This window comes from Rousettus aegyptiacus, unplaced genomic scaffold, assembly GCF_014176215.1.
Source record: "Rousettus aegyptiacus isolate mRouAeg1 unplaced genomic scaffold, mRouAeg1.p scaffold_m13_p_1, whole genome shotgun sequence".
In the NCBI taxonomy this organism is placed as follows: Eukaryota; Metazoa; Chordata; class Mammalia; order Chiroptera; family Pteropodidae; genus Rousettus; species Rousettus aegyptiacus.
This window is the reverse complement of record NW_023416284.1, coordinates 47,608,111-47,620,545: the sequence shown is the minus strand read 5'-3', so window position 1 is coordinate 47,620,545 and position 12,435 is coordinate 47,608,111. Positions and strand designations below refer to the sequence as shown.

At 34.5% G+C, this 12,435-nt stretch overlaps 1 protein-coding gene across 8 annotated transcripts in view; it reads right to left on the bottom strand.

Moving 5' to 3' along the window:
* Positions 1 to 12,435, bottom strand: part of LRRC7 (leucine rich repeat containing 7) — a 440,527-nt gene that overhangs the window by 155,201 nt on the left and 272,891 nt on the right. For all 8 annotated transcript variants that reach the window (XR_004955289.1, XM_016148942.2, XM_016148946.2 and 5 more), the window contains one exon: positions 1,194 to 1,257. Coding sequence is in view for 7 of the 8 variants with exons in the window: in XM_016148942.2 (XP_016004428.1) it covers positions 1,194 to 1,257 (64 nt within the window). In the remaining variant the exon portion in view is untranslated. The remainder of the gene's footprint in view (positions 1 to 1,193; positions 1,258 to 12,435) is intronic.

Here is a 12,435-nt window from a genome sequence, read left to right as displayed (position 1 = left end):
CCAAATTCCATTCAGGGAAGGTGAGAGGATACATGAGAAACAGAATTTTTATGCAAAGAAGATGAATACAACTTAATGGCACCATGTAACTTCTAAAAACAGATTTTTAATTTTTAATTGCAGACTTAAAAAAGTCAGTTTTACCCTTAGTAAACAGCTAATAGAGGCTGGGAAAATAACCAGATTAGTTATGGTCAAAGTAGAACAAGTTAATTTCTTTGCACATTCCAGATGCAGTATAAATTACACCCTGTCGCCCCTAGGCATTGGCATTCACTGAGAATCACTTTTTCCAGGCCCTACACATGCATTATCTTATTTAATTCTCACTCAAGCCCATAAGGAAGGAATCATTATATAATCTCCATTTTCTAGAAAAGGAAAATGAGGCTTAGAGAGGTTAAGTAATTTACACAAAGTCATATCACTGGCAACATAGCTAGGAGAGAAAAGGTGGCTACTTACATGTTTTATTTTAAACATAGCTCAAATACATTTTAGATGAATTGGATTTTTGAAATTTGAAGATGTTCAGGTGGAAGACTCCTGAATAAAGAAAGCTGTGTCTGCTTGTAAAGGAGTATTTCTAACTTGCATTTGTGATTTTAGTCTTTAGGCAAATTTTAAAGAAAACTTAAGCCTGAAAGGAGCAGTCAGAATTCTTATCAACTGAGGTCATAATATGTGTTTACTTGAAAGACACTTTCAGTACAATTAGAAATAGAAGACCATTGGCTTCCACCCTCCACTAAGAAGCCTTCAAGGCAGGAGTCTGCCAGGTATGGATTTTGAGTTAATCAAGTCTTGGATTAGTTCATGTTCAACAATATAAAAGCTATGTAAGTCAGTGACCACTTTGAGCTTGTTTCCACAAAGTTAACATGGCCACATGTTGCATCAGGATTAAATGAGATAACATCTGTAGTACATTGAACATGGTGTGCCTTCCACATAGCTGGTGTGCAGAACTTAATTTGCATCCGCCTATCTTTTTTTTTTTAGTGAATTCTATTATCCAGTTCTCTGTGGCTTACTATATAGTTAAACAATCACTTCTCATATTGTATTTTATTTTTATATTTAGCAAATGCAAATCTCTACTTGCTGATTTAATACCTGGGGCTACAAAGACAGAGCAAAAGAAATGATCTCCTAGGGTGCATTTATCAAGTTTAGAAAATGCATTTGCTTACCAGCTCACTGAATTCATTATTGCCTAGGTCAAGTCTTTCCAACTGGGCCAGTTTGTGCATTGACCTATAACAAATGGAGAAAAATACTATTGTGAGGCAGTGCATGACACATTTCTCCAAAAGACATTCCACCCATCCCCCTGTCAGATTTACCTGGTTGTATAGTACACAGAAATGCGGTTAGTTTTCAGCAAATAAACTGCAAAAATACAATATTATATGCAAACTGCCACTTGAAAACATTTAGTAGCTTACCATGTTTCCGAATACCAGTCTATTGTTGGGGTACATTGTTGGCTGCTTAATAAAAACCTGGGAAATTTGTTAAACATCTACACCAGTAGGAGGTGGATCCCCAACATCTATATTTTTAAGAGTCACCACAGGGATGGGAACCAATGGACGAACTCAATCCTTAGCAAAGCATTCTAAAACTCTACAATATAGACACAATTTAATCATCGATCTTGTCATTTTCTACTTCCTTAAATGAACTTGTTATAGAGAAACTGTTGTACTAACTGTCTCCTAAACATACTGGCTTAGATGCTGTGATAGCTCTGAATAATTGCTAAACCTTGGGGAAAAGTTGCTGCCAAAAGTTAGAGATACCCTAGTATGTGCTACATGCATCAGCATTTATCAAACCAGTCTCAAATACAATATATAACATAAAAAAAGACAGTGTTTTTCTGAGTGTTACATTTTTTTATTTCTCCACTAATCCAAATGCTATCTTTAAGTCCTGGCTACACAGAAATTCTGGAGGCATAATTAACTCAAACTTTAGAAATTTTAGTTCCTCCTTCTTTAGACTGAATATAACAATTATTTTATAAGGCTTCTATGAATATGAAATGAAGTCCTACTCTAATTTAGACACTGTCGAGCACTCAGAAATGCAAAAATGTTTGTACTGTTTGAAAGATTATGTACCAGATAATTTTCTGGAGTCTGGGGTACAGCACTGTATAAAAGAGACAAAAACTCCTGCCCCAAAGGACTTTACATTGCAGTGGGGTTGGGATTAATTAAGTAAAATAAAATAATATACTATAAGGTTATAAGTGCTATGAAGAAAACTTAAATCGAGGAGGTAGATAGGAAAAATTCTTATGGGGAATTATAATTTTTAATAGGGGGAATCATGTAATGCCTTGCTGAGAAGATAAAATCTGAGCCGAGGCTTAAAAGAAATGAAGAGGCATGCTGGTGCATAAACTCTAGAGCAGGGACATATTGCTTCCTTGAAGACACCCTAGGACAGCAGTATGATTGAGGCAGAGTAAGGGAGGAGAGTAAAGAGATTTCAATGAGGAGGTAAATAATATGAGGTCTTAATAGCTCAATACAGAGACTTTGGCTTTGATTCAGAGTAAGATAGGAAGGTAACTAAAAGGTTTCGATCAAAGGTATGATGAAAGTGATGTATTTTTAAAAGGATATCTGTGATTGTAGGTGTTGGGAAAATTTCCCAAAGTGTACTCAAATTGACCTCCAAAGGAGGATGGGGCTGAGAGACCAAAGAAAAAGGCTAACAACTCCAAAATTAAACAAAGTTTCTTAAAGGAGCTTAGGGACAGAAGCAGTCTTGGGTGGGTAGCAAGACCTTAAATCTCCACACCTGAAAGGATGGTGCTTGATATATATAGCCTCAGGAACATAGGTAGCTTGTAGCCAAGTGGCATAATGCTTGTTAAGAGCTGTATATTCCAAAGCAGTGAACAACTCAATGGGCCAACTTATCTATATAATAATATTCCTTTCAAGTGATACTGGTCCACCCCTGAGGGGCAGGGTGGAGGGAAATTGGAGGTCACTGATAGCAATATGCCTAAAATGAAGTGGATGTCAAGCACTTGAAACCATTTTGCCTAACAATAGGCTATTAAACAGACTTAGGAGGACAATTACTGGAAGCTGGGAGATCATCAAATAGGTTAATGGAATAGCCAAATGAAAGATGATGGTGGTTTGGACTAGGGTGTTGGCAGTAGAGGTGGTGAAAAGTGGTTGGATCCTAGATTTATTTAAGATTAGAGTTGAATGTTTTGTTGTTGAAATGGCATTGTGGAGTAATAGAAAGTAGAATCAATTGTGACAAAGTATATTTGGTCTGAGCAACTATAGAAGGATGAAATTGCAGTTGACTGATGGGGATGACAAAATGAAGCAGAGTTTTGGATAGATCTGAGGTTTGTTTTCAATATTCACAATAAATATGTGAGGTTATAGATGTATTAATAACTAGATTGGAAGAATCTTTTTACAATATATACATATCAAATAATCAAATAATCACAATGTACACTAAATACCTTACAGTTTTATTTGTCAGTTATCCCTCAACAAAGTTGAAAAAAAGAAATCTTAAATTTGAAATATGAATTGCAAAGCCAACTAGAGATGTTAAATAAGAAGTTTTATATACACAAGCCCAAATTTCAGGGAAGAAGTCCAGGCAAGATAGGTAAGTTGAGCAAGACAGATAATTTCAGCATAGAGATGGCATCAGTTCTTGAGAGTACAAGATCACCAAGGTAATGAGTGGAGAAGTGAAGAAAATAGGTCTAAGAGAACATGAGAATGAGTCAACAAAGAAGACTGAGAAGCAACATAGGAGATACAGGGACATAAGAGAAAAAAGAGTGTGAAGTCCTAGGAGCCAAGTAAAGAAGGTGTCTCCAGGTGGAGAAAATGACAAATTGTGACCAAATTGCTGCTAGATTTGAGAACCGGTCACTTGATTTAACAACATGGAGATTAGTGGTGATTTTCAGAAAATCAGTTTTCAAAGCTTTTTTCATTCAAAATGTCTTTACCCATACATCTCTCAATAGTATGTCTTCAAAACCATAAATATACTGATTTCCTATTATTTCTCAAGTCTTAGGGTATCAAGATGAAAGGCATTATTCCGATTATCAAATAGCTCATAATCTTGAGAGAAATATATGTGTAGGTTTCTAGGGAACACAGGGGAGAGGTACTTGTTTAGTATTGGGAGGTGGGAGTAAAAAACAGAAGGCCCTACTGATACATCATTTTGGAGCTGTTGATGAGTCTACAGAACCGAAAGAAATGGCCTTTTTTTGGAGGAAATGAAGGAGTGGGTTGAAAGAGATAATGGCCTATTAAAGGAACTGAAGGTTAGTAATAATAGTAAGAAATAATAACAAATAAGAAAAAGAGTAAGAAATAAGAAATAATATGTGGTGGAGGGCCAGATCATAAGATCATTCATGTTAGGCCAAGCATTTTGAGTTTTCGCTTGAAGGTAATGGAAGTCTTTAAGATTTAGACAGCAAAATTGATCAGATTGTACTTTAGGAAAGCTCACTCTGGCAGTTGGGAATGGGGCGAGAAATGGGGAGAGGATGTGCTAGCAAAAAGCCAAATAAAAAACTGTCCTGAAAACTACATGGTAATGATGATGACTGATGAGATGTAGGAGGTAAAAAAGAGGAAGAAATTAGGGGTAGTTTCTTGATTGAATAGCAGTGTGGGATTATTGGAATAGAGTAAATCTAAGGTGGAGATAGGCCGTATATAATGAATTCTATTTAAAATATTATGGTGACTTTGAGGTGAATGTAAGAGACTTTAATTAGGAGAAAATATGGTGTCTGTGATTGGAGCTCAGGTAAAAGGTCTTGACTAGAAATAAAGGTCTGAAAAATAAATGTGATATTTCTTGTCTACCCCACCTGAAAATAATATCTCCTTTTAAACACACATATCATTTGCTTTATTTTCCATGATTTATTTGATATTAACCACTTACTTTCTTGAATTATTAGTTTTTTCATATGTATATGCCTTTCTCTATTAGATCTTAAAATACATTTTGAGATGCTCAGAAGGTCCTATGTGGAACCATCAGCCATCCAAAGGTTGTGAAACCTTGCCAGCCAGCATTGCAAAAGAGAATCTGCCTTACCTCTTGCCAAATCTGTACCACTGAATAGGTGCATCTGGGAAAAGTGGCTGGGGGCCATGAGGACAGAATTAGATTTTCCTCAGAACCTGGGAATATTGAGGAATCAAGAATTCTTACAAACTTTGTTCCTAGACTACATGCCCAACAAGCAAACAATGGCCTTGGGAGTCAAGGAGAAGGACCACGTAGCCAAGCATGACAACTGAGTGTGAAATGACCACAAGAATGACACGGCCACCTGCATTTGACTTGACCTTGTAGCCTTAGGCAACAAATATTCTAGTGAGAACCACAATGAGCTGAAGACAGGAGGCCCTTCCACAATTTTCTGGATTCTATGAACCTGGCAGTTCTCGCTGATCTCTAAGGAAGGTATCATATAAACCTGAGATTAGCAATTTTTCCTAGCTCTAGTGATTGATGGCCAAGACATAATTAATTATATTAAATGAATACATGAGTGATATCTTGTTCCTGAGTATCCTAAAGCAAATTTTATTAGTTATAAAATTTACCTTTTTTCTAGGCTATTAGTGACTTCTTAAATATATTTTGTGTGATAGGGTTTTCAGACCACTAAACACCTTGATCATCTTAATTTAAACCTACTAAAATTTATCAGTCTTTCTCTTCCAAAACAGGGCCAGGTCTAAATCGAGCCCTCTTGTTATTGTAAATTAAGCTTTATTAGAACATAAGCATACCCATTTGTTAACATTATCCATGGTTGTTTTGTACTGCAACAGCAAAATTGAGACAGAGATCATATGGATCACAGAACCTGAAACATTTCTTATCTCTAAGGGTCAAGTGGCATTCAGAGTTGAACACGATTCTCCAGATATGGGCTGGCCAAAACAATATAGAAAGAAACTATTATTTTTTATGTTTCTATTAGTGTAGTTGAAGTTTGATTCCTTTTGCTTGGATGGGGGGTAGTGGTGGAGATAGGTAACCTCGATGTCACTACTCTTTGTTTTTTCCTCCAGTAGTTTTAGGTTACTGCTTTTGAAAACTTTGGTTCAGAAATTCATACCTAGAAACTATATTTTAAATTTATAACATAGCTTCCAAACATTCCTTTTCCATTCTTTTGAAAGAGCGACATTTTCCTTTTTGCTTGCTCTACAATAACAACGAAAAGGATTTCCCATGAGGTTTTGTGAACTATTTCCTGGAGCTTAAGTTCTATTACTTAAAATATCTTTTCTTCTAGTTTAATTTTATCTCTTTTTGCTTTTATGATCCTAGTGTCCATCATTGTTTAATTACTATCACTGAACTTCTTTCTGTCATTATATTCTTATGTTTTTAAGAATGTAGTAATTTTAAAGATATTAAATATAAGAAGTCATATTGGACTTCAAAAGTACATTTGTACTTTTGTTTGTGAAGATGTCATTCAATATTATTTCTTATATTTTATACCTTTCAGAGTGTCTTTACCCACAAGATTCTAGCCAATGTGTAGCAGCCTATTGCTTCTCTTGTTTATGTGTTAGTTGCTAAACTATAATCATTCTGTCAAACTGTCCCCCTGAAATGCTCTTTTTAGATGAATATATGTAACAAGTTTTTAATTACAAGTAAGTAAAGCTTTGCCAGAACAATAAAGTGGAACTCATGGTATTTTATGTTAGTAATATTCTTTTTGAGCCTTCATTCGCTTATTGAGTTTATGCTTTTTATGGCAGGTACTATGTGAACACTGGAATTACAAAGATTTCTGGGGCTCAGAGTTTCTCAACCTCAGAACTACTGACATTTGGACTGGTTACTTCTTTAACACAGGGGCCTTTTCTGAGCCTTGTAGGATGTTTACCACATCCTACACAGTGTCTACTCAGAAAGATTCATTTTCTAAATGGGAATGACCTTTAAATGAATAACAACTTAACAGTGATAAGTGCTAGGATAAAAGTATGTATAGATTGCTATAGGCACTCGAAAGAATGAATACCTAACAGTTCAGTAATTAGGGAAAACTTTAAGAAGAGGTGACATTTCAGCTGGGCTTTGGAGAACCTTGCTATATAAATCATATATATATATATATATATATATATATATATATATATTTAGACATATGAAAAGAAACAATGAAAATAATAAAAGAGTACAATTTTCACATGTATCCTCATAGGATGTAACAAATTTTGGTCCAAAGTAACTCTAAAAATTCCTGTTAGAGTTTGTTGTAGGAAACCCTATTGACCTATCCTTATGGCTGGATAAGGGGACTTCTGGGTACAGCTATCTTGTGCACTATAGGATGGTTAGCAGCAACCAGCACCTCTACCTACCAGATATCAGCAGCATCCTCTGCACTTTTTCACAACTGAAATGTCTCCAGATATTTTTAAATGTGCCCTAGGTTGGGGTGAGGGGAGACAAAATCACCTTGAGCTGAGATCCACTATGCTAGAGAAACACTTCAGACCTTTTCTCCTCACTTTATTGATTAGTAAGGTGAACTTCTTATCTCCATTTGTTCACCTCCTCTCTATGCTAGATGAGTTCCCACATGGCTGGCCCGTCCTCATGCAATTCAAGCCAGCCTGCTGGAGAGATGTACTCATTTGCCTTTGCTCCTTCTTTTTTACAGTAAGCACATGTGGGTCCTATCTTTCTGTTTCCACAGGGATCCAAACTGGTGTGACTTGCCCTTACAAATAACTAGCCTTGAAGACATGATCACCACCATAGGTCAGCAAACAAACATTAAGACGTGGTCACAAGTTTGGACCATGTTCTCAGTCAGTAATACTGACAATTTGATCTCTATTAAGCTGAACCAAATATCTTAGCTTCATTTATAAGTTCACCTAATTATCTAATGGAGCAAATTCTAATAATATTGTTTGTATTAAATAATGTTTACAAACATACAGTCACATTAAGTTTGTAAAAATTGTAGAAATATGTAAAATTTCTGTAATTGTTACTATTATTATTGCTATATATCCCACCTATTTGTTCTCATAAATCTCAGACCTGGTACCTTTTTCTCCTCCAGCTCCTATGTTTCTTCCTAAAGTAGTCCATTTCTACTACCCTAAATAGAGTCTTCTTGCTTTCACTTAATATATATTTTTACAGTTTCATTTTTTTAAACACCACTGAAAAACAGCATATTTTTATTTGTTTGCTAAGTATTTTTCTCCTGCTAGATTAAAGCTTCATGAGAGCAAGTAACTTGCCAATTTTATCCTGAATCCCAGTTCTACCCCTCACTAGCTGTTTGAGTTTGAACAAATTTATAATATCTTTGCACCTCAGTTTTTTCATCTGTAATATGGGGGCGCTACTAAGAATCTCTTCATCATAGGGTTTTTGTGATGATTAAAATAGTTAATATATGTAGAGCACATAAATAGTACCTGACACATGGTAAGTGTTCTGTATGAGTTAGCCATGGAAATACTTAGGGAAGGCTTTCAGAGTTGGAAATAACTTAAGAGATTATCTGGGTCAGAGTTTCCTAAAGTTCTCCTAAGGACTATAGACATTTCCTGATTAAAAAAAAAAAAAAATCAGATGGCCAGTGCATTTTGGCAAAGCTTCCTGAAAAAAATGTTAAATAGATTTCGTATTGGCAGGACTTCTCAAGATAAAATATACAAATGTTCATTGTGATTCTTTAACAGGTGGAGATAGATTAGACTATTTCCTGTTTGTGACGAAGAATATTTTTCCTTTCTTTTCTGTAGTACATTTCTTAGATGAGGACCACACTTTGAAAAAAACAAACAAACTTCTTTTTGAAGATGACAAAATTAACTTCTTATCCATCTCAGTCCATGAAATCATGTACATACTTATTGACAACACATGCCTAAGTGTATTTAACTATCTTATCACAAGTATTTAAATTTCAATGGATCATCCTCATTTGTCTGCTTGAAATTCCGGCTTGTTAGAATTTCAGGTCACCTCAGTTCCCAATGTTCACTTCTGTTTCTCCTTGCATTTATGACTGTTATGGTAGTGACACCCTGGCCTGAATTTTACATTCCTCTTAGAGATCATGTTGTTTTTTGCCTTTTGGGATTATTTACTGAAACCTAAGTCTAGGGAAATGCTCACTTTTTAGGAGAAGAGAATTGATGATTTGCTCAAGGTCACACAGAAAGTTAGCGTTTGGCTGACATAATATCATCTCCTTTCCTAGCACTGACAAGCCATCTAAATCTGGCCTGATTCATTTGACCTGACCATTGTTTAAAACTGAATTCTTTTAAAATGAAAAGTGCATGTTCTACAGCTCACTCTAATCTATAACAGGAATCAGCAAATTTTACTGTAAAGGGTCAGAAAGAGTTTCAGTTTCTGCTGTATATGTGGTCTATGTCTCAATTACTCAATTCTGTCATTATAATACAAAAGTACCTATAGATGATATATTAACAAATGGAGATGGCTGTGTTCCAATAAAGCTTTCTTTACAAAGACAGGTAAGCCATAGTTTCCCAACCCTTGGTCACATCAGTCCTTAAAATCTTACATCTAGATGGCTTTATGGGTTTATAACATAAAATTGGTCCCTAAGAATCTTTACATTTTCAAACTCTTGAATACAGATTGACAGATAAATTAAGGACTGAAAATATTTATTATTAGGGAATTACTACTAGATAACTATTTATATACTATTTGAAATTCTCATTTTTTTAGGCTTCGTGTTATTAGAATCCAGGGACATTTGTTTCTAATACTGTTATTTGGTTGCACTTATGAATATTAAGTTCTTACTATCATGCTCTTACTTTACAGCATTTATCCAATCACAAATCTGGAAAAAGATTCCAGTTGGAACAATGATGGAAAATAATGCAATATCTGGATGGATCTGTCACTTTGATAAAATTATACAATCTATGATTTTAAAAATCAGATTCAGAGGTTTTATGTATTTTACTTAAATATATATAAATATACCTCTGAAACCACATAAAGTTGGCAGGACTGTTGTTTGCCTACAAATTCCCAATGCAATAAATTGGGTTTGCTGACTCTCACAGGGTTCTGTAAATTTTTGGCATGGGCTTATGCATTATGGGCTTTCACATTCCAGCTTTTAACTCGTCTTTCAAATGTGCTCAAATACTTTTTCTAATTAGTGACTATTCATGGCACAAGGACAGGAGAACTTTTTGTCCAATGACTCTCTCTTATTGAAACTTAGGGAAAGAGTATACTATCTTTCTACTTCTCTTAAATCTGTGTCCTATGTTTAATGGACATTTGCATTTTATAATTTAGACCTGCCAATTTTATCACATTATCATGTTCTTGGTAATAATCTCTCTTTAAATGAACCTCATATTATAAATTTTTTTGAAACAAATTGTTCATTATAGCATAGGTGCTAAAGACTAGAATACCCGGGAATTGACAAAATGCAATTGCTGACACACCTCTTATTAAAGAAACATAAACCTACTATCTTTATAAACCAGGAAAAATTAAAAATCTAGTGTGCAATGACTGGTAAAACATAATTTCTATGATAAAATGGTTTATATAAAAATTCTCCCTTGATTGTTATTATATCTTAACCAATGTCACAGCTACTATTTTAATGTATACATTATTTTAATTCAACCTCCCTCTGTGAACAACAACAACCAAAATCTAAACTGGTTTCCTGGAATCTTCCAGAAGGATATGTAACCACACTAAACATCTATTATTTTGTCAAAAAATATTGAAATGACTTATTTTTTAAAAAAATGTTTTTTAATGTTTCTCAACTAAGATATTCCTCTTTGCAGCATTTAAATTATAAGTATACACATTTAAAATACATAATTTGCATCAAGTTGTCACATATTTTAAGTACTTGCTTTGGAAATACTTTTTTTTTTCTTTTAAACATTTAACATTTAAAGGTTTAAATTTATTTTGTGATGTCTTCTTGAAATTTTTTTTTGTTCAGTGAAGTAGTTTAAAGTGAAAAATAGAATCTTAAGAACAGCAATGGGATATAAGACAAATTCTGTACTATTTCTTCTAATGAAAGGTCTAATTAGATTGAGAAGAAGTCTAAATTTCATTCCTGCCACTATAATAGTACCAGAACTAATCATTCATTCACTCTGTGCATGAATCTTCCACTGGCCAAACATTATTGTGCATTCTTAATTCATAACAATGCAGCAAAGATATAATCATACTTATAGGTGTTTTTGAGTTCTTTGTGGGTAAGAGGTACCCTGTAAGCTGGAACTATGACAATTATCTCTACAGATGGTTGTACTACTGAAACCGAAGCTCATTGCTTACATTGCAGCAGTCCAATCAAAAAGTAATGAGAAACATAATAATCTATGAAGATATTAATCTTCACTAGAATATATTACAATCTACATTACATGCTCATGAAGACATTTTGAACTACTGAAAAAATGCTTAAGCAGAGTTAAGCTATTTCAAAACTTCTATAGATAACTGAGCAGGGAGCAAGAAGATTCTTTTCTAAGAGACTCCTTTAACAAACACATATGCAAACTTACACAGGTGTTTCAAGCACATTGTTTTCTCCTATACATTCTATAAAAACTTGTTACTTGTTACATTAGGCTTTCTGAATATTAATTCATGTATTTCTATTAGATTTGGCATAACATTGTTGATACTCTAACTGATGTATATGTGGACTGAAGCTGGTGACTAACCTGTCAGAATATGAACTTTAGAGGGTAAAGGCCATTGAAAATATCTGTAAGGTAGCTATAGTTGGTTTCCCAGATAATTGTCATTTCCCTTCCCTTTGTTTCTTGATACCTGTACCTTCCCTGCATCAAAAACTGGAAATGCCAGACAGTCACCAGGCAAACCTCCTATGAAGCTAGGACATGAGCATATGACTAGGTTCTGGCCACCAGAACAGAAAGAGGAATCTGCTTGAGTAAGTTATTGAGAAATAGCTTCTTCCTTGGTTAAAAAGAGGGAGTGAGGCATAAGAACTTTTCCCCCTGTCTCTCTTTCTTTCTTTCTTTTTTTTTAATGGTTGGTTGAGAATATTATATCTGGAGCTACAGTGGACACTATGTAACCATGAGATAACAAGTCCAAAGATGAAAGCCAATATTCACAGTGGTGTAGAAAAATGAAAAAAGTTTAGGGTTTCGATAAAATCATTCAGCTATTGAAACCAAATCTGGAACCATTTATGTTGAGACCGTTATAGGCAACAACGTACCTACTGCTCAAAAAGTCACTTTTAATGAGAAATCTGTTTCTTATAGCCAAAAATATACTCTCAAATATACTCCTTTTACTGCACTATTAGGTACTTAT